At 45.7% G+C, this 23,352-nt stretch overlaps 1 protein-coding gene across 3 annotated transcripts in view; it reads left to right on the top strand.

The window, feature by feature from the left end:
• PIK3AP1 (phosphoinositide-3-kinase adaptor protein 1) overlaps positions 1-23,352 on the top strand; it is a 1,392,564-nt gene that overhangs the window by 213,102 nt on the left and 1,156,110 nt on the right. For all 3 annotated transcript variants that reach the window (XM_069240444.1, XM_069240442.1, XM_069240443.1), the window contains exon 3: positions 11,253-11,669. In XM_069240444.1, the coding sequence (XP_069096545.1) occupies positions 11,253-11,669 (417 nt within the window). The remainder of the gene's footprint in view (positions 1-11,252; positions 11,670-23,352) is intronic.

The raw sequence follows: 23,352 nt of genomic DNA, 5'->3' as shown, positions 1-23,352 counted from the left end.
GTGCAGCTGGTTGTGTGTATGGTGTGTGTGTGTGTCGGGTGAGTGTTGTGCCTGTGTGTGTCACTCTTGTTTTTTTCCCCACCCTCCCTTGTGTGCTGGGCGGCTGTACTCACCGTCGTCGTCTTTGTCGGGTCGGAGTTGGTGTTCCAGGTAGAAGATCATTGGGAAGACTTGTAGTTCGGGTTCCATGATGGAATGGTTCCTCCCTGTGTCTCCAATGGTGAGTCCTTTCACTTCTGAGCTCTTTTTCCGCCAGGCTTTTGGCATTGGTTCCACCCTCGAAAATGTGACAGTTTACAGTCTCTTAATAGTGTGGGTGGACCTTTGTCTCCCATCTGGCTGTAGGTGGCTACAGCCATGGTGACTGTTGTTTCCGCCGTGGCGGTTGGTGTGGTACATTGGCTGTCTATGGGCATTCTCACCGCCGTGGTCATAATTTGGCAGTACGTACCGCCAGCCTGTTGGTGGTATAACCACCACTTTATCACTCACCGCCAGGGTCATAATGAGGGAGAGATTGCTTGATTTTAAAGATTTTCATCTGCTCTGTAATCACTTTTTTCTCTCGATGTTTTATGTATATATATGTATATATATATATATATATACATATAGAAATTGATGGTTTTTATCTATTTCATTGACTTTTATGTTACATTTTTTATGGTTGATTTTATGCGTTGATGTGTTATATTTTCTATCTGTCAATAAACTTGAAAATTGACAGTACATTAAATCATGCTAGCGATATCATAGCATTGGCTATTGGTGGCACCAAGAATGGAGCTTCCGGTAGACCACAGTCCACAGCTGGAAGAGTCATAAAGGGGAATCGATTAAGGTATGCATCAAAAAGACCTGTACTAGGGGGCAAGACGTACGTGCCTATCATAGCAGCCACGGATTAATGCCGCACCAGACAGCCACGTAGGACCTGTCTGAAATTCTGCTGCTATTGAGGCGGGGACACTGGCAGGTTCATGCAAAGGGCCCCTTTAGAAAAGGAAGAGATTGGAGCAGCTTCTGTCGGTGCCAGGTGCCCCAGCAGCGGTTGATGTAGGAGAGTAGTCTGCCAGTGCAGAAGTATACGCACTGAGAAGCTGGAGAGGCCGGCGCCATGGGGGACATGACAGTGCACATTGTAGGAGCCCCGGGGAGCTGACCACGCTGCTGTGGGGGCCTTTGAATGGTATACGATGCAGTGGCTGGCCTTGGGGAAAGTCTGTTCACACAGAGGTGAAGGTCTGGTGGCGGCTGGCTAGAGACGCCGATCAGACTTGCCTGGGGTATAGGACTAGGAAATTGATCACTATCCGGTCACATAATAAGCAACACACCGTGGGGGCGTTCTTGGGCCCAGCCTGAAATATAGAGCCTCTGCCATCACATGTACAACCTCAGCTGCCCTAAGGAGGGTAGTCCCTGTGACACAGGACGATAGATGTGCAAGCAGTCCCATACCCTGAGGATATCTGGGCTGGAAAGAGACCCTTTTTGCTCTGCAGTACCTTCCCCACCATGTGGGCTGCGTATAAGGCGGTGTGTGGCCTGCTAGGTGGGCCCTCGGCCATCGGGCATTGTATGTGGGTTGCTGCCACAGCAGAAACGGACATGCTCCACAAATAATATAGGCTTGCCTTTCCGTGGCTCTCCTTGGGTGAGTGATTGCCCTGATGCGGTGTGTCTGACTTGCTCATACACCGCACTGGGCCACAGAGATGTGCTTGAGCCCTAGACTCTTCCCTGGGCAACTTGCTTGTTGTGGGGTCTTGGTGGGGGATGCTTGGAGGAAAGGAGTGCAAATAAGGGGGACAGTCAGACTGGGTGTGTTTGGACAGTACACCCCCTGTCCCTCATTTTGGGACCTATATACCCACATCCTGGACGTTGATGTTGGCCAGCAGGACGCTACTACCACCATAGACTCCATAGCCTGACTGCTCTGTTGGGGCCTAGTGATGGTCTGCCCCATGACAGATACTTCCTGTTCTCTTAGTATGGAGGTGGGAGGAGGGTTGGACAGAGGTTCCGATTATCAATATAGTTATTTCATTATTAGTATTGTTTTCTATGTTTATGATTGCTCTTTTACATTCCTGCACTGCACCCATCAATGCACACACCCCACAGACTGATGATTTCATCCTGCGGTGCTATGTTTGACCTGCCGAAGGCATATCCTATATACAACCTGCAGATAGTGTTGTGGAATGTAAACAGCCTACTTGACAAGGTTAAAAGAGGAGCTGTTGTGAAACATGCAAAGAGGGTGTTGACTGATGTACTATTTCTTCAGGAGACTCATCTCCCATCTCCTTTGCTAACAGGGTCTGGTTCTTGATGCAATATGGATACACTTGTCTTCCATTCAGGGTTCATAAAGGCGTACAGGGGTACTGGTGTCTTGATCAAAAGCATAGTCCCACTTCAGCCTACCAAGACATGGGAGAATGGATATGGCAGCTACATGTCTGTGACAGGTACTTTGTATGGAGAACCCCCTTACACTGCTATGTACCTCCACTCACCTCCACTCCTGGGCCAGACCTTCTTGGATCTGATGCAAAAGTATGGGGGAGCTCCCTTGGGGGCTGACGGTGGTAAGCAGTGACTTGAATGTTGTTGTGAGCCCATCGATAGATCGCTGGTATCCACAGGAGAGACTACCAGAGTCAGGGACAATACATCAGTCCTCTATCCTGTCAGCATTAGGCCTAGCTGATGTGTGGAGAGCACATCACACTTCGCAGCCTCCCAGCGGTTGATGTAGGAGAGTAGTCTGCCAGTGCAGAAGTATACGCACTGACACCCAGACTTTTGCTGTTGTCGATCGGCTCTATAGAAATTGGAATATTGTTTACAAATGGAGCGCTCCATTGAGGAGTACTTCACACACAATATTGGCTCAGTTGAGTCCACAGCGATGCTGTGGTAGGCGCTGAAACCCACATTACAGGGGACAGACATTAGCTTCTGCATCAGGGAGTGGTGACACAGGAGGCGAAGCTTGATGGATCTTGAAACCTGCGTGCAGTACTGGACGAGCGGAGTCATGGGTCAAACGGCTAGGTTGAATGTAGGCAGCTGGGTCTCTTACAGAAACAATTCCAGCAGACCTTGCTGAATGAGGCCAAATCGGCCTGCCAAGCGACTCCGAGTCGCATATATTAATGGCAGGGAAAAATCGAGCAAGTTGCTCCACAGACTATGTCAAGGTGCTCCCCACTCCCACCCAGAACCTTTGGTCAGCAACTTCTCTGATATGGTGCTCACTGACCCCAAATGGATACCAGGCAATTTTGCTGCCCATTTCAAAGGTGTTTACGCCCAGAGGGAGACATTGTCACATGAGCAGATAGTAGATTTCATGGAGGCTCTCCCATTTAAGACTGCTTCTTCGACCAACCGTGAGACACTGGATTACTCCCTCTCAGGGAGATGAGTTCTTGGTGGCCCTGGCCAGCTTGAACACAGGGAAGGCCCAGGGCCCAATGAGTTCCCTTGCGAGTTCTTTAAAGCATATATGTCCAAGCTATGGGAACACATGCTGGGGTAATCTTCTCAGCAGTGAATGATCCCACCTTGCCCCCTGACAGGCACTATGTGGAGATTGCAGTCTTCCCCAAGCCTGGCTGAGACTCGTCACCCAGTCTCTCTGTTGAATCATGAGGCTAAGATCTTAGCAAAGACTCTTGCCAACAGGTTGATGCCGCACATCTTGGACCAGGTGTGATTCATGCCACACCATGCCACCCATCATAAAATAAGATGTTTATATAATTCACTGGTGCTCGCAGATAGATTGGGGGGACCTGCAGCTGTTCTCTTGGCAGACATAGACAAAGTCTTTGATTCTGTGAGCTGAGAGTACCTGTTTATCCTCCTCTAATGCCTTAATTTTGGCCCTCAATTTCTCTCCTATATAAAACTACAGCACACAGACTTAATAGCATTGTGTGGGTGGCAGGTGCAATGTCAGATATGTTCTCAGTGGAGCAGGGGATGATGCAGGGTTGCCTCTTATTCCCCTACTGTTTGCTCTTGTCATGGAGCCATTGGCAACATGGGTGAGATATGGGCGCACAGATGCGGGACTTTGAGTGGGTGGAGGGACTTTTAGACAGAATAGCACTGTATGCATTTGATGTCCTCTTGTTCCTTACTGCATCTGATGTATCGGGGCCCTGCATTCTACAGATCATGCGTATTTGTGGAGCAATGTCAGGGCTTCATATAATTGAGTTGAAGTCCACGGTCTTCCTGGCCAGCATGGGCCCCCAGGGCCTAGACTGGACGTCCGGATTATGGGTTTCTCAGCATGGATTTTTCTCTATGGAGGAGGGACGCCTTGTTTCGCCCTCAGTAAATGTTTTCAATCCACTTACTGCGGGGAAACAGCAGCTGCAGATGTTGAATCATATTACCTTAAATCACATCTTCTTATAATATATGACTGGTGGTACGATGTACAGGGGGATAAGAACCATCCTCAATATATGGTGCTTCTCTCGCCAATCGTTGGAGGGGGGCAGGCTAATTGAAGGAACACCGCTCTGGCAGGGTCAAGTGCTCTTGCAGGTGAAAGCCCTGGAAGGTTTCTGGATGTATGACCTCATTGGGATATCCACACTAGGGGACGTTATGTGTGGCACAGTCCTCAAATCATTGCAGACCCTACAGAATGAATATCAGCTCCATCCCAGCGAAATTCCACAGATACCTCCAGCTTTGCCGTGCACTCACCCCATACATAGCCACCATGTCGAACCTTCCTGAGTTCAGTCCACTGGAGGGTAAACTCCTCATGGGTGACCTAAGTGACCAGAAAATTGCCAAGATTTATCAGTCAATAATCTCCAACCAGCCAGACGTATTTGGTGCCCTCTGGGCAGCTTGGGAGGCTAACGTTGGGCCTTGGCGAGCGAGGACTTGTCAGAGGTTCTAGGGACACCTCGCATGGCTGCAATAGCAGCCAGAGTCCGACTGATTCAGCTCAAATATCTGCATAGAGTACATTATTCATTCCATAGATTGTGGCAGATGAAAGTGATTGGTTCCCCGTCCTCTCTTAGTTGTGATAGGGAGATGGCACGTTTATCCACACAGTGTGGAGGTGCCCTGAATAGAATCAATAATGGAGCAGGGTGACAGCCTGCATGGGTAGAGTTTTGTCATAGCAGATACTGATGGATTCTAAACTCACCCTCCTACACATCTCAGATGATTAGGGCAGCAATAGATACAAATTAGCCCTCTTGTTATTTGGCTTGACACTACCTAAACCAGGTATAGCACGAGAATGAAAGGCTGTAACTCCCCCTTTGGCGGCCGTGAGGAAGAAGGGGATGGACCACTGTATGGGCATGGAGTTAGCAATTTACAAACCGAGGGGCTGCCCCCAGAAAAACCCCAAGATATGGAAGGCCTGAGCAGATTATTGGGACATAACGTTGGAATGGATCTGCCCTCAACACCACCTGACTTATGAAGTCTAGTCATATAATGGATAAGGGTGGGTCGAGAGGGAGTGGGATGAAGAATTCAATAATTGATTCTGTTTTATTTTTTTATGATAGTTGGTAGGCGGAGGGTGGGCTGGGTAAAGTTGAGCAGGTAGTTGTTTTTTAGGTCGAGCCTCGACAGCGCATGTGTGCTGTCTGGAAGACCTGTTGTTCGGGACATGGGCATTTTTGTCCCGCCTGCCGCTGCCTCCTACTTCCAATAGGTTGAAGGCAGTGTTGCTGTTGTTGTGCTGCCTTTTAAGTGGTTTGTCAACCGATACGTCACTTCCTGTACTTGGCCCAGGCGCACCGGCCAAGTACAGTTTACTTACGCCTCACATGTTTTTCTGTTGTTTAGACTGACTATTTTTCTTTGTTTCCTGCCTCTCGTGTTTGTCAGCACTCATGTTCATAGGCGCAGTTCGTTTTCCGTGTTTGCCTATCACTGGGTCCCAACTTTACATAGTCAGTAATAACAAGATGTGTTGTACCTGTTTTGTACTTTTTTCTTGCTATATAAAACATGAAATCGACCTAGGAATGAATCCTCAGGCTCTCCGGGCACAGCGGGAGAGCCAATACTACAATATTCACTGCACTCTGAAAACCTCGACCCATAGTGCTTTGAAAGCATTCATTTTACAACACATGTGTGCCCATAACTCAGCCTTTGGTGGTTCTAGTGCAATGGGACCACCCCCAAACATTTATAACAATGTGCTCTTTCTGTACAAGCAGAGAGGGGGCCTAAATATCATAACCTCTGCCATCACGTAGTGCATGTTTACATTTTTTTGTAGTTTAAAGTTTTCTTTCTACAGCTGTGAGGAGTTTGTGTTATCAGGGGGTAGTTAGCATCTTGACAATTCTGCCTGGTCTGGTCTTCATATTCATAGAAACTTAGCCCACAATGCTTTGCATTTGTTTTCCAACACTTTTGTGCTGATAATTCCACCTGTGGTGGTTCTAGGGCAATGGGACCACCCCCAAAACATTTATAACGGTGTGCTCTTTCTGTACAAGCAATCTTGTGGGTCACACTAGGAGAGAGGGGGCCTAAATATCATAATCTCTTCCATTAAGCAGTGCATGTTTCAACTTTTTTTTTGTAGTTGAAATGTTTGTTTCTATAGTTGCAAAGAGTTTGTTAACAGGGGGTAGTTAGTATCTTGGTAATTCTACCTGGTCTCGCCTACAGACATGTCATGCTCTAGGATATCAAGGTAGTGCTGACTTAGTTGTCTTAACAGGGCCATTTAGGCCCATATTTATACTTTTTTAGTGCTGCTTTTGGGCCGCTTTGAATACAATTGTATTTTGTAACTTTGTGCCGCTTTTGCATAAAAAAATGATGCAAATGCAGTGCTAAAAAAGTATAAATATCATAACCTCTTCCACCATTCAATGTACGTTTAAATTCTCTCCTAGCTGAAACTTTTTTTTTTTTTAATAGCTTAGAGGAGATTGTGTTATAAGGGCCTTCTTAGAATTTTGACAATTATGCCTGGCCTGTAGGTGTATAATGCAGTATACGTCCGTTATAAAACAAATAATTGCTCCAATGCACAACTGATTTCGTTGGCTCAACAGGGACATCCAGCCACCACCGGTGGTAATGCATCTTCTGGTAAGGGGACATCTAGCCACCACCAGTGGTACTGCACCTTCTGCTAATGAACGAACACACTTTGGCCCGTATTTATACTTTTTTAGCGCCGCATTTGCATCATTTTTTTATGCAAAAGCGGCGCAAACATACAAATACAATTGTATTTTGCAAGTTTGCGCCGCTTTTGTGTAAAAAAATGATGCAAATGCGGCGCTAAAAAAGTATAAATATGGGCCTTTATTTCTGATAAAGGTTTAATATATTCACAGAAACGTAGCCCATAATGCTTTGCAGGTATTCGGTTTACAACACATTTGTGCTCATAACTCAGCCTGTGGTGGTCCTAGGGCAATGGACTCACCCCCGAAACATTCAGAATGCTGTGCTCTGTCTGTTCAGGCAATGGGTCACACTAGGTGTTAGGGGGCCTAAATATCATAATCTCTTCTACCACTGAGTGCATCTTTAAATTCTTTTATAGCTGAAACTTTTGTTTTTATGGTTGAGAGAAGTTTGTGTTTTAAGGGCTTTGTTGGCATTAGTATTTTGACAGTCATGTTTGGTCTGCAAATATGTCACGCTCTACACTTCACTCAAAAGGATAATGTACTCCAAGGCATTATTAATTCAGTTGGCAAAGGATAATGTATTCCAAGGCATTATTAATTCAGTTGGCTCAACAGTGACATCTAACCATTACCCGTAGTACCACACCTTCTGTTTTTGATTCTACAGGAACATCTGGCCATGACCAGTAGTACTGCACTTCCTTCTATTGACTCTAGATGGACATCTAGTAATGATCTGCGGCACGGCACTCTTGTGCCACTGATTCCACAGTTAAATGATGTTTAAAAGGCCTGCTAGGCCGGAAAATGTGTAAAACACTATGCCCTCAAGAGGCTGATTATATGATTACACTGCAATAATCTTTATTATTATATTTTATGTGATTATGCCCTCTAGGGGCTGAATATATGTTTATATGACCATGTTTCCTCAAAATGCTATTTTTACTGTGTTGCTCTTTAGGGGCTGTTCAGACCATTACAGTCTAATGCCAATTGTATGAAGGAAAGCATAAATGCAGTTTTTTCCTGATAACGGCAACAGCTCTAACTCTCGCTAATGTGAAACCTATTGCATTGCAAATGCTTGTTTGTATTTGCTTTACTGTTGAATATTCTATGTTACATTTAATTCTGTTGGGTCGTGTTGTGTATCTCAACTTCAAAACCAATTAAATATGTTTTAATAAAAAACCTGTACTCCTGCACAGGTCGTATGACGACAGCTGTGTGCAGTACAGTACTGGACAGAGTGTAAAGACAAATGGCTTTGTTTTTTTTCAGTTTTCTCTCACTGTGGAGAAAGCCAGAGCTTTACTAGGGAGCCCCTCAACTCTCACAACCAGATGTGTGTGAGTATGTTGCCCAGAAGATTGCCCTGTAAGTACCTGTGTACTAGAATCTCATTGTCAGCTAAAGGCTTTTGAAGTCCTGGGCAACATGTATTTGGGGCCCCTTCTCAAAACAGCATTGAATATATTGCCTATTAATTAATTAATTAATTAAAGTACTTGAGCTTTCAAACAATCGTGAAATATACATTAAACTTTCAGAAATGTGATCATTAAAAGAATCCATCAGAAGGCACACTAACAGCTGCACAAAAAGGTGGCACAGAGGATTGTATGATGGAACCATGCATGCATGAACAACGCATCCCTAAACCATGTGGTCGGATCCACGACTGCATTGTTTCCACGCATGCCTTTACCATGCATGCCTTTACAACAAATTTTGTTGTAAAAGAATGCCTAGTAAAGGCATGTGTGGAAACAACATTCAGAACGGCATGCGTGGCTCTATCATACAACCCCCCCACCCGCCCTAAGGCCCAAAACAACCCCCACCCCTAATACCTAAACTACTCGGCCCCCCTCACGTGCCTGAGCCGTAAAAAAAAATACTATCCTAACCCCCACCCCCTTCCTTAGAAACTAAAGTGCCCCCGCCCCCCACCTCCCCTGAACCCTAATAAAAAACCTACTTTGACCCCCACCCCTGCCTCATAAACTACCCGGCCCGCCTCACATGACCTGGGCCGTAAAATAAAATACTATCCTAACCCCCCACCCTGAGTCCTAAACCTTCCCCCCTAAGTAAACTATCCTGAACCCCACCCGCCCTGACCCCTAAAACCTTCCCCCAAGTAAAATAACCTGCCCACCCACCCAGAACCCTAAAAAAAAACTAACCTGACCCCCACCCCCTGCCCCATAAAACGAAACTAATCCAACACCCCCACCCGTCCGAGCCCTAAAACCTCCCCCGAAGTAAATGACCCTGACCCCCCACCCGCCCTGATCCTTAAAACCTTCCGCCCCATGTAAACTACCCGACCCCCACCCAAAGCCCTAAATTTACCCTACTCCTAAAAACTACCCTCCACCCCTGCCCCAACCCCACTTACCTCACAGCGTCCTCTCCTGATCCTTCCTCTGTGTCTCTCCTCCTTCCTCCTGCCCTTCCTTAAACCTTCCACACCCCTTTAAAAATAAACCACTCCACCCCCCACCTTAAGCCCTAAAACCAATAACCAAACCCCCTCACCCAGATCCTAAAAAATAAAACAGCTCGACACCAATCCTAAAATTTGAAATACCCAAAACCCCACACCCAACCCCCCAAAAAAGACCCGTCCCCCTACCCACCCAAAGCCCTTAATCCACCACACCCCTAAAACTACCCCCACCCCTGCCCCAACCGCACTTACCTCGATGCGTCCTCTATCGAACCTTCCTCCTCTTCTCTCCTCCCTCCCCCTTCCTTAAATATTCCCCCACCCCTTTAAAAAAAAAAAAACTACACCCCACACTAAGCCCTAAATAAAAATAAGCAATCCCCCCACCTCCGCTCCTAAAAAATAAAATAGCCCGACCCCCCACCCTAAAAACACAAAATACCCAAACCCCCACCTGCCCCTAAAAATAAGACCTGACCACCCCCACCCACCCCAAGCCATTAATCCACTGCCCACCGCTAAAAACTACCACCCACTCCTGCCCCAGCCCCACTTACCTCACTGCGTCCTCTCCCGATCCACTCTGCCTTTTTCTGTGCCTTAAGCACTCATCTGCGTAGACAAGCACATGCATGGTTAAGGCACAGAAAAAAGCAGTTGTTGTTCCAGCAAGCACGGTTATGCTTGGGAAACATCCGCGTTGTTTACAACGCATTGTTCAAGACATTTCCTGGCATAGAGTCTGTGCGGCCTAGAGTCTCCCAAAGGGCGCTCCTTTGAAGTGGGGAAAATCCGTTTTTATGAACTCTCTTAGACATGCCCCTATAGACAGGAGCAGTCACTAATTGCATTCGCCTGTAGGGGGATTTCTGTTCCTTGTAAATGCAGACCAAGTTGTCACCTGCTCCGTTAAAGGCACACGGGCGGCATCCAACACACGGTTAGCCTTTCAGTGATATGATGTCCTTTGTGCAGGCGCAACTTCGAAGCTGCTCGGGGGACAGGACATTTCTTGCACCTCTTAGCGCCCTCTAACGCCACAATGTGTGTGCCGTATTTAAAATGAAAAATTAGGACGCTAATCCTGCAAAGCACCCACGGGCCCATTGAACACAAAGGGAGCCTCTTTTTAACACCTACTCTTAGCAGGCGTTAAAAAATGCAAATACAAATGAAGCATAGAAATCTCATAGATTTCTTTTGTGACTTTTTTTAGCCCCCCGTAAGCTGGAATTACACCCTTACATACATTATGCCTGGCGCAGAAATAATGTGGCGCAAGGGGTTACAAAGTGGCGCATTCGCCACTTTGTACATATGGTGTGCCGTTTTTGGCCTTCCAATGCCAAATTAACCTAAAATATTTACGCTAATGTGGCGTTGGAATGGCACTAGGCCCACATAAATCTGGGCAGCATTTTGATAGGAAGCACTGACCCGGTCTGCCCAGAGCACACGCAGGTAAAGGTGCATCCCGTTGCAGACCAGAACATCTCTTTAATATGGACCCTAGTGTTCTTTTTAAAAGTTAGAACTGGATATCTGATTGTACTTTGATAAAGCAGAGCAAATAAATGTCAGTATTTATAGATTTTCTCCTGTTCTGTAATTCACAGGCACTGCAGATATTTGTGATGTTTTAATCGTGCATGGAAGTGATGGCAGTGAATGGTGCCAGTACCTGAAAGATCTCTTCCTTTCGAGCATTCAAGTAAAAAAACAGAACCTACTCGGCTATGAAGTGGACAGTAATGGCACACTTGCTCTTGAAGACTTGCAGGTGTTTTGGAGCAGTAAGTGCATTGTCATCCTTTTATCCAAGGACTTGGTAATGTGCTTTTCCAAACCCAGCCTAATAGAGAATTTACAAAAGGCTCTGCACCCACCTCAAAAAGTGGTTGTACTGTTCTGTGGAGTAACTGATTGTGAGGAGTTTGGAGATTTATTCAAGGACTGGCCTTGGTGGAAAAAGGTCTCATGTGATGATGATGCGGATGCTTACATTGCAGCTGTTACCCAGACCATTTTCAAAGGTGGGTCCATGCATTCTTTTTTGTTGCTCATTGATGTTCTTAAAGACGGTTATTTTTTGTTCATTAATAGCATAAAGTGTTATATAAATTTACAACCAGGACAATGAATGGCATATTTCATGATTCGGTTTTTCTTCTTGCAAACAATAAATATATATTAAAGACAATGCTTTTATCTGCGGTATTGAAAAGATTATGGTGTACCTAAAACTACAGTATGTTTCAAACACCTTCAAAGCAAATAACGTGGAGTGTTGGTGATGTTTGAATTCCTCATTCATTGATTCATTCATTCCTGCCTCGAAGTGCATGGCGTCAATTTAAGGTAAAGGGGTGAAACCTTAATATGCAGCGCTGAGCTGGGAATTGGACAACACCTGGTAAAGAAAACAGAGGCGCGCACAATGTTTGCATGCAGGAGCACATTCAAACTGGGCCACTGGCAATGCCGATATTTGTTGCTTGAATATAATATCACTTTTTGATAAGATCTTCACAGTACCAGACCACCAAGCCATTGCCCCTTTAAAGCTGACAGGGTCTTTCATCCAGCTGTCTGGCTGCATTACATTGAAGGAAATTGGTATTTGCTGCACTAGAGTTTCTGTGGTTTCCAGTGCTTAATTTGTAAAAACAAAAAATCAAGTGCTGATGCCCAAGGTTCTGGCCAGATGCAGACAGCCGACATGCTGCTGAATAGTAAGGCTGGGTAGTCTTGAGTCCACACTAAGTCCCCCACCAGACACACCCTCCTCCCTTTATCTCACTCTTGCAGGTTCTTTTTCATCCGTTGTCATCTTTCTGTTTCTCATTCTCACCCCCTGTGTGTTTTTCTTTCTTGGTCTGAATCAAAGTCTGTTGAGTAATAATTTGTGTCAGACCCCAGAAATGGATGGTGGACCCCACCTGCAGCCACCGGATCAAATTAAGCGCTGGTATTTTCACAGCTAGTTCTCAGCTTTTAACTGATGAGCTCTCTTGGCTACATTTACAATTCTGCATAAATAGCGTCCACAAAAAACACCCAGGACGGGACTGGTACCCAGAAGCAGCCAAGGCAAAAATCTTGAAACAAGCCCCGTCCGTTATCTTCTTCCCCACTTCCTCTCATTCTGCCACTTCTGTCTGTCTATCTCGCTCTCTTTCTCCTTCTCTTTTCTCCCTCTGGTTTCTCCCCACCCTTTCTCTTTCCTTCCTCCCTTTCTGCTTTCAGCTTCCACTGTGCCTGATGCAATAAAGTAACAGGTTCCAGCAGCAGCCATGTGACTTACAACAATCACTGGTAAATGCATTAGGTTTCACCTATGTGATTTTGATTTTTTTGTTGGAATTCAATATATTTGACACAAGTTAAGTAGTGGGAAATGCAGTATTGTACTTTATTAAACCAGAAATACTACAGCATTCCTTTGGCCACAAACATCTTGCTGCTCTTGTTCGGCTCAATCAGCTGCCTTCAGTGTGACAACCCAATCAGCAAATTGGGTATTTTGACAAAGGTCAGCCAGGCAGCTAGAGGTGAAAGGGTTAATTAAAAAAAAAAACTCTTAATGCTGAGAGTTCCGCGGTGGATGCGGCAAGGGGCAGTTATCCGATTACTTGTATTAAAAAATAATTAAGATGTGTTACAGCCAGTGCAGTATAGCTGCTTAAGTCGATCATTTAGGGTGCCCTACGTTAGTGGAGTCTGCATCTTCCAATCAGTTAACAATGATACTGCTCTTCTTCACTTACTTTTCCACACAGTGGGCACTTTAACCATCGCCGAAGATGGTGCCTAGAACACTTAGACCACAGAGAGCAAAGTGATCATATTTCAAGTTAAAAAATGCTCACCTTCAGACTAGAGGTGAGATCCAGTGCCTGGCATACATTTCCCAGAGGGCCATGGGAAGTGGCAGGTTCACCTTTGGAGAAGAAACTATCTAATAATTTGCCTACATAGCTCTATGCTGCAGGATAGCATGGAGTAGGACAGGTCTCTCTCCTGAGACATACATCGACCAGCGGTCCATCAAGTTACACGCCATCTACTCTTACGGTGCTGCTCGTGGTTACACTACAATTACTACATGCTGTAGTTCTGTGGTGAAGGGGCGTGATAAAAAAATTAAGAAACTACAATTTCTGGCATATCCCGAGTGCAAAAGAAGCCTAGAAGAGTTTAAATTACCACCGAAAAGGAGCCAAGTAGCAGTTTGTCCATGGACATAGAAGGCAGTCAAGAACTGCATGACCACAGCTTATAAAGGACAAAATCTGCCATGTTTGAATCTAGAAACACTATATTTTCAGGGATGGAGTCGCACAGAGACAAAAATACAATGATAAATACAAAGTGAATCTCTAAATCATTTTCAAACTTTTTTGTTCTACCAAATCCTAACAAAATATAATATTGCTTTTAGATATGTATAGGCTAGGATTGTAAAATCAGACTACACTTAAGAACTATTAAATGTGATAAAAATTTGAATTTCTCACTGGCAGGATGTTTTCCACCAGAAATCCGCATGAGGTCGCCATAAACATGTTGAAATGGTTGCAACAGTGTTTCTTCTTTAACAGGAGGTGATTCCTCGAGTGAGCAGTTTGATTCGCTAGAAGAACGGAAGCAGCCAAGGGAGAGAGGATGTGGTGTAACGGCTAGGGCTACCGACCCTGGAGTTGGGGAACCTAGTAGTGTCTCAGTGTCGGCTTATGAGCATGCTTTAAATGCGTGGTAATAAAAAACGATTAAATCAAAGGGAGAAAAAAAACATGCCGACGACAAGCACGCTTCAAATGCGTGCTGACAGTGAGATTTTAGATAACAGTGCAAACAAAGACGTTCCACACCAAAATGGATGAAAGCAGTACTGAAGCCACAGGACACTGATAAAAGCAAACACATAAGAAACAAGCATTGGCAAACACAGGAAATAGCTCTACAGACAATCAAAACAGAGGAAGAGGAAGTGGCAAGCACAGGAATCAAGAAAAGCAAGGGGGCGGGATATAAGTCCCTTTAAAGATATATATTAAGTGCATTAGATTTCACAAGCAAGCGCTGTTCAGATGAAACCTAAAAATGACCTTTAAAGGCCACAGTCTATTGGGAAACTGCCCAATGAGATAAAACATCAATCTAAAACTGAAAAACCGTTCTCTGTTTTTGAACCCATGTTACACTTTGGCTTAAAAAAGAGGAGTAACAAAATATACTGCTCCCATTTTGCACATGCCGATATACTGTTTTATTATGTTTGGCAAAATGCCGCTACCAGCAGCAAAAACCTAAACTGTGCTGAGCTCATTACACCCATTTGGAATATGGCAGAAGTCAGTTTAGACCCGTTAAATGCACTAGCACGCAGGCACATTGTGAAAAGGGTAATCTGTGTTTCCATTGAGAGACAAGTAGTCTTTAAGAGTCAAAGTCAAGGTCATGTAATCCATCAGATTACGTAAAAACAATCAGAATATTTACATAGAAATTAGTCCATATATATTATAAATCACAACAAATTACACATACAATTTTCCAAATATGTTTTATGAAGCTTTCTTGCTCTTATGTACGACTTTATCCTTAAAATGTTTGAGAAATTAAAAAAGTACTTGTGGGATAATTTCTGTTGTACATACCTGAGAAGCAGACCAGTAATGCCTTATTCCCAAGAGCCAACGTAATGGTAAAATCCTTTTAATTCTTGATCAAGAATTTACAAGTTGTTCATGGAACATTACAGGCTTGGAGCGACTCATCTGGATCTCCGGGGATAATTTGTTTGAATTTCTGGACACTCATCAAGTAATTTGTTTGCAAGACAAGACTCAAAATGTAACTTACCCAACTCATGAAATCGTTGCATCGAAAAATGTATCAGTTTGTTTGAGTGGGGGCTTTATAACTTTAATCAGCAACACATTAGCTATGAAATCGGTCAGGACTGAATTTACAACAGATTACATTTTAGCGGTTTCACTCAAAGACTCTTATTAGAATTATAATGTAATAATAAATATATACTTTCCACCAATGTTACTAAAGAATAAACCACAGCATATATTTGCTATTTATCAATTAGACCGTATCCTTGAACGTTATGCATGGAGTCTTATTATACTTAATGGTGATTTCAACTAATATCTGCTACTGTAAGTCATCTGGAACCAATAACTCACCAGATATGTGTTTCGGAATATAGGGGGTCATTCTGACCCTGGCGGTCAGAGACCGCCGGGGCCGGGGTCGGCGGGAGCACCGCCGACAGACCGGCGGTGCCCCGCAGGGCATTCTGACCGCAGCGGTTCGGTCGCGGTCAGACAAGGAAAACCGGCGGTCTCCCGCCGGTTTTCCGCTGCCCCTGTGAATCCTCCATGGCGGCGGAGCGTGCTCCGCCGCCATGGGGATTCTGACACCCCCTACCGCTATCCTGTTCCTGGCGGGAGACATGGCGGTAGGAGGTGCTGCGGGGCCCCCGTAAGAATGGCATGGGCACTGCAGGGGCCCCCGTAAGAGGGCCCCACTTTGTATTTCAGTGTCTGCTTTGCAGACACTGAAATACGCGACGGGTGCCACTGCACCCATCGCACCTTCCCACTACGCCGGCTCAATTCTGAGCCGGCGTCATCGTGGGAAGGTTGATTTGCCCTGGGCTGGCGGGCGGCCTTTTGGCGGTCGCCCGCCAGCCCAGGGCAAATCCCAAAATACGCTCAGCGGTCTTTCGACCGCGGAGCGGTATTTTGGTGGGGGAAGTAATCACCCCCATAATCTCCTATTACAAACTCTGCCAATAACCCTCTGTGTAAGTGCACTCCAATAAGGAATCGTACATATGATATACTCAGCGATTTAGGATGTTGAGTCTTAAGTGGTAGATTTCCAACGGATCAGCCCTCCAAACAGACATTTCAGTCTGCAAAAGCTGCTAGTATATGTGACCAAACCTTTCTCCATTATTCTAGATTCCACATGTGTAAGACCATTGAAATCTACCTTCAAGGAGAGAGTGATCAAAATCCCCAGGTAACTGTATTGGACATAGACCAGTGGTTTAAACCTTTTTACTTCTGTGGACCGCAACTTTATCATTACTGGAAGCCGGGGACCTCGGTCTAAACATTGTTGATGATTTGAATCCTAAAAAAATACACACAAAAATACAAAAACTAGCACTGCATCAAACACATACACACATGATAACACATTTTATTTATTTTGCAAACAAATATAAATAAAACATAATTAACCCCTTGGTCCTCACGGATGTAACGGTTACGTCCATGCGCCTCCCACCCACCCCCCAGGGCAGGGATGGAAAGGGAATCGCTTCCCCTTCCATCCCGCCCACCCTCCAACCCCCCCGTGATGTCTGATGACATCAGCACACCATTGCTCGCTGACCTCATCAGAGGTCACCTCCCATCATGGTGGAAGCATGCTTATTGCGCGATCCGAGGGAGAAACAGATTTGTTTCTCGTTGGTACAGGGGCAGAGGAGGTCAGGGAGGCATGAAAAGGAAAGGAAAGGCTTTTCCTTTCTTTTTCATGTCTCTCTGAGCATTCTGCAGCACGATTGCATAGCAATCATGCTGCAGGAATAGCACTAAACACCAAGGAGATTTTTGTGTGTGAAATTGTCATAAGGGGAACGACCCCTTAGGCAAGGGTCGCTTCCCAAGGGGGGGCATTTTTTCTAAGGCCATTTCTGCCCCCGCTGGGGGCAGATTGCCCTATAGTAATTAAGCCGATCTCCCCCCAGGGGGGGCATAAGCCATTAGACACCAGGGATTTTGTTTTGGTTATCTTTATATGGGGAGCGACCTCATAGGCAAGGGTCACTCCTGAGGGGGCAATTTAATATGGGGCTTTTCTGCCACCCCTGGGGGCAGATCGACCTATATTAATTAGGCAAATCTGCCCCCGGGGTAGCAGAAGCATCTAGACACTAGGGATTATTTTGTTTGTGATTATATTGATAAGGGAAACAACCCCTTAGGCAAGTGCCGCTCCGCTGGGGTGGCAAATGTTTTGTAGGTCATTTCTGCCTCCCTTGGGGGCAGATCAGCCTTTTTTTATTAGTCCAATCTGCCCCCAAGGAGGGAAGAAACCACAAGACACCAGTTTTTAAAAATGTTTGTGCCAATTTCACGCAAGGGGAGCGCCCCCTTAGGAAATGGTTGCTGCCCTGGGGGGACAATTTATTTTAGGCCATTTCTGCCCCCTCTGGGGCAAACTCAGCTTATTTTTGTTAGGCTCACACGCCCCCCAGGGGGGCAGAAAGCCCACCAGACACCATGGAAGAATTTTGTTCAAAAAGAAAGGGCAGGGGTATGGCTGTACCCCCACCCCGAATAAATGGGGACAAAGTTGTTCGGCCCACCGGTGGGCAGATGGGGCAATTACCCCCGACCCACTCCCTGGGGGGTGGGTAGAACGCCTACTAGACGCCAGGGAATAAAAAAAAAAATGGGCTGGTGGCTACCAACCAGTATGGGCCTGGGTATGCCCGCACTCCATCTAAAGGGGATAACAGTCTTTCAGCTCTCCCCCGCACATTGAAATATCTTCTCCCAAGGACAAGCAAGAGGACATTTGATTATTTTGGGTTTTGGTATTACATTTGGGCCACAAGAGCTTGCCTAACTCTCAAAATCGTCCCACATGGAATGGTGAGGGCTGCACTTTTTGGACTTTGGGACACTGCCATGTAGAAAAATCTACGAGACATAGACACATCTGAAAACCAAACATCTGGGTGAGTCCAGGGTGGTGTGCTTCCCATGCACCTCGCACCATTTTCTTACCCACAATACCCTGCAAACCCCCAACTTTGCTTGAAATTACACATTTTCCCTACATTTTTGTGATGGAACCTTCTGGAATCTGCAGGAATCCACAAACTTCATACGACCTAGCATTGTCGCATCTATACCGATAAAATTCTGCCCCACTTGTCAGCCTAAAAAGTTTTTTTACAAACTGCCCTTTTGGACCCACTATGGTTCCCCCTCATTTTCGACATTTCTTTGGCTCTTCCCTGTCACAGGCACTTGGTCCACCTACACAAGTGAGTTATCATTTTTATCGGGAGACTGAGGGGAACGTTGGGTGGTAGGGAATTTGTGCTGGTGCAGTGATCCCACACAGAAATGTGATTTTTTTAGCTAAATTTGAGGTTTGCTGAGGATTCTGGGTAAGAAAGCACTGAGGGATCCACACAAGTCACACCTCTCTGGACTCCCTCGGGTGTCTAGTTTTCAGAAATGTCTGAGTTTGGTAGGTTTCCCTAGATGGTTGCTGAGCCCATGACCAAAAACGCAGGTGCCCCCCACCCCCACACAAAAACAGGTAGTTTTGAATTTGATGATTTTGATGTGTCCACATAGTGTTTTGTGGGCATTTCCTGTTGCGGGTACTAGACCTACCCACACAAGTACGGTACCATTTTTATCGGGAGACTTGGGGAAATGCTGAGTGGAAGGACATTTGTGGCTCCTCTCAGATTCCAAAACTTACTATCACCGAAATGTGAGGAAAAAGTGTTTTGTTTGCCAAAATTTGAGGTTTGCAAACGATTCTGGGTAACAGAACCTGGAGAGAGCCCCACAAGTCACCTCATTCTGAATTCCCCTAGGTGTCTAGTTTTAAAAATTGCACAGGTTAGGTAGGTTTCCCTAGGTGCCGGCTGAGCTAGAGGCCAAAATCCACAGCTAGGAACTTTGCAAAAAACAGGTCAGTTTTCTTTGGGAAAATGTGATGTGTCCACGCTGTGTTGTGGGGCGTTTCCTGTCACGGGCACTATGCAAACCCACACAAGTGAGGTACCATATTTATTGGATGTGTCCATGTTGTGTTTCCTGTCGCGGGCATTTGACCTACCCACACAAGTGAGATACGATTTTTATCGAGAGACTTGGGGGAACACAGAATAGAAGAACAAGTGTTATTGGCCCTTGTCTTTCTCTTCCTTTTTTCCTTCCAAATGTAAGAAAGTGTGTAAAAAATACATCTATTTGAGAAATGCCCTGTGAATCACATGCAAATATGGGGTCCCTGGAATTCAGAGATGTGCAAATAACCACTGCGTCTCAACACCTTATCTTGTGCCCATTTTGGAAATACAAAGGTTTCCCTTACACCTATGTTTGACTCTTTATATTTCACCAACTGAATTGCTGTGTACCCAATATATAATCAAAACCTATTGAAAGGTGCAGCTCCTTTATTGGCTCTGGGCACCTAGTGTTCTTTATGAACCTACAAGCCCTACATATCCTCCCAACCAGAAGAGTCCAGCAGATGTAACAGTATATTGCTTTTGAAAATCTGACATCGCAGGAAAGTTACAGAATAAAACATGGAGAAAATGGCAGTTTTTTACCACAATTTCAATAGTTTTTTATTTCAGCTGTTATTTTCTGTAGGAAACCCTTGTAGAAACTACACAAATGACCCCTTGCTGAATTCAGAATTTAAATTTTGTCTACTTTTTATAAAAAAGGAAGCTAAGGAGGCTAAAAGCACAAACAATTGTAAAAATGGGGTATGTCCCAGTAAAATGCCAAAATTGTGTTGAAAAATGTGTTTTTCTGATTCATGTCTGCCTGTTTCTGAAAGCTGGGAAGATGATGATTTTAGCATAGCAAACCCTTTGTTGATGCCATTTTCAGGGAAAAAAACACAAGCCTACCTCTGCAGCCCTTTTTCCCATTTAAAAAATTGGATTTTGGCTAATTTCTTGGTGTCCTCCAGGGGAATCCACAAACTCCCTAGGATGTTGGAAAAAAGGACGCAAATGTGGCATGGGTAGCTTATGTGAACAAAAAGTTATGAGGGCCTAAGTGTGAACTGCCCCAAATAGACAAAAAAAGCCCTGGCACCTGAGGGGGGGGGGGAAAGGCCTGGCAGCGAAGGGGTTAATAGGCAGTTTGGAGCTTTTCTAAATTCAATTGAAACCACATATTATCCATATTGTATTCAGTGTGATGCATCTGCACTGCTCCTACCAATCAATCTGAAGACACTGATTTAATTTTTAGCCCCCAATTTCAAATTCCTTGACATTTACAGTACGTTTTAAAATGTTCAATTGGAAACCACTGGCATAAATCATAAACATCTTAAACCTGGTCAGTGTGTATATAACAGCTCTCTTAGTGTCATCAGCAGTAAAACATTAAGTGAAACTCAGAGTACTCTTCTAAACTGCAAAGAATTCAGGAAATAGATTTTATCACGAATAGCTTGTATGGCCCGATAGCGGTTATATGTCATTACCACGCATCCCTTACAACGCAACCTTTACCACAAGCCTTTAACATGCATTGCTATTACCATTCATGCCTTTTTAAAAAAAAATTGTTGTAAAGGCATAAATGGTAAAGGCATATGGGTGGTAAAAAATGTACAGGTAAGTATACATTCCATATTTGTGTGTATGTGTGTGTGTCTATACACACATATGAATTGATATATTGACATATAAACATATATTTTTAGAATAGACACATACCCCCACCTAAAGCCTAAAAATACCTTTGCCACCCTAAAACCCATACCCCCAACACTAAATAATCCCTTACCACCCTAAAACCCATACCTCCCCTAAAACCTAAAAATTCTCTTACCACCGTAATGCCCATACCCACACTAACTCCTAAAATTCCCTTGCCACCCAAAACGCTTTACCCCCGTAACTATAACGTCCCTGTAACCTTTGGATTTTTAAGTGAATTTCTATGTTTTTTAAATTCTATTTCCTAGCTATCATGTCCCTGTAACCTTTGGTTTCTTTCAGTGAATTTCTATGGTTTAATTAATGTAAAGCAATTTTAATTACTATACCTCAATCCAATCACCGCTGCACATGACCTTCGGTGGAGGTTGAACATCTCTCTATAACCACCCAACCTGTGGCATGCATGGCCTTTGGCTGTGCGTGGCTGGGATTGTCTGCAGGGCCTGGCCTATGGCCAGGCGCAGCAGCCAACCCCCTATTACCACCCAAACCAGCACAATTCATAGCCTTTGGCCATGTGCACAGGGGTTATGCCGCAGGGCCTGGCATGCAGCCAACCCCTTTCTAACAACTTAAACCCCCACCATGCCCGGCCTTTGACCGTGTGCGATGGGGATTAGCTACAGGGCCTGTGACCAATCCCCCTATAACCACCCTGTAGCCAGGCCCTGCGGTTAACCGCTTTAAGCTCCAAACCACACATGACCAAAGGGGTTTGGAGCTTAAGGAGGGCAACTTTAAATATATATATCAGGGGGGTGCTGCATGGGCCCCCTGGGTCCCGGGGAACACCACCTCCCCGGGGCTACCTAATAAAAATTGTTGGGAAGCCATGCAGACCCCCCCTCAGGCCCCAGGGACCACACCTCCCCAGGGTAACAATAAATAAACATATGCGGGGGCAGGGACCTCCCCGGGGCCCTGGAGACAACCACCTCCTTTGAGCTGCATAATAGAAAACTCCTGGGGGCCACCACCTCCCTGGGCCAACATTAAAGAAATATATGGGGGAGCTGCAAGGATCCCCTGTGCACCAGGGACCACTACTTCTCCAGGGCTGTGTTTTAAAACAATATGGGGGGGCGCGCGGGCCACCCTGGGCCCACCACCTCTGGGGCTATTGTAAAATCATTTATAGGGGGCCGTGAGGACCCCCAAAGCCCCATGGACCACCACCTCCCCAGGGCAATTTTAAAATTATTTTTAGGGGGCCCCCTGGACCCCGAGGATGTCCAACTTCCTAGAGCTATTTTTAATTGATATATGGGGGGCACACAGACCCTCCTTGGGCCCTGGGGACCACCTCGGCAATTTTTATATTTTTTTAAGGGGGGGTCCCCAAATACCCCCCGAGGGCTCTGGGGACTACCATCTCCCCAGGGCCAAATACTTATTTTAAAAAGGGTGGGGGCCACACATTCCCCCACTTTAGGCTTTTTCAGCCCCAGGGAGCCATCCCCCGGGGCCGGGCCTCGTTTTCTTGGTGCAGTGTCCCCACCCAGGGCACCTAGTGAACACTTATGGGGACCGCAGGGGTAGCCTCAAGGCTCCCAAGGTCCCACTGGCTCCCAGATCCTGCTCGAGCTGGCATTGCTCCTTCACTCTGAAAGCTGCTACAAATAGCGGCTCCTTGCCTGCAGGAATAATACTTTCATCTCTTTCCCTGTCCGCATGACAGTAGGTAGGGAAGGAGATGAAAACTCCGCTTGCAGCTAACAGAAGCATTTTTAAAGCTCCTGCTTGCTGAAATGCTGAAATGAGAGTGTTTGTTTTTGCTTAGTGGGAGCTGGCAGCTCTTGCCAAGCAAAAGCAAGCAGCTACCTCCTGAAGGTTGGCACCTCAAGAGGTAGCAGGAGCTAGCCCTGGGGGGTGGTGGTCCCCAGGTCCATGTATGGCTCCATGAGGGGGGCCTCCCCTTCTTCTTTGAATTTGGTCCCAGGGAGGTGGAGGTCCATAGGGCTCAAGGGGCTCCAGGTGCCACCCCCACTAGCTTTGAAAATGTTAGCCCTAGGAAGATGGTGATCCCCAGGGGTTTGTAAGGGCCCCAGGTAGTTTTAAAAATTGTAGCCCCAAGGCCACGGGGTGTGCAGCCCCCCCCCCCCACAAAGCTATCAGCTATAGCCCCGGGGAGGTGGTGGTCCCCAGGGCCAACCCCAGGCCTCCCCTCATCATTTAGT

This window comes from Pleurodeles waltl, chromosome 6 (genome assembly GCF_031143425.1).
Source record: "Pleurodeles waltl isolate 20211129_DDA chromosome 6, aPleWal1.hap1.20221129, whole genome shotgun sequence".
Lineage (NCBI taxonomy): Eukaryota > Metazoa > Chordata > Amphibia > Caudata > Salamandridae > Pleurodeles > Pleurodeles waltl.
This window is presented reverse-complemented; position numbering and strand designations above follow the sequence as displayed.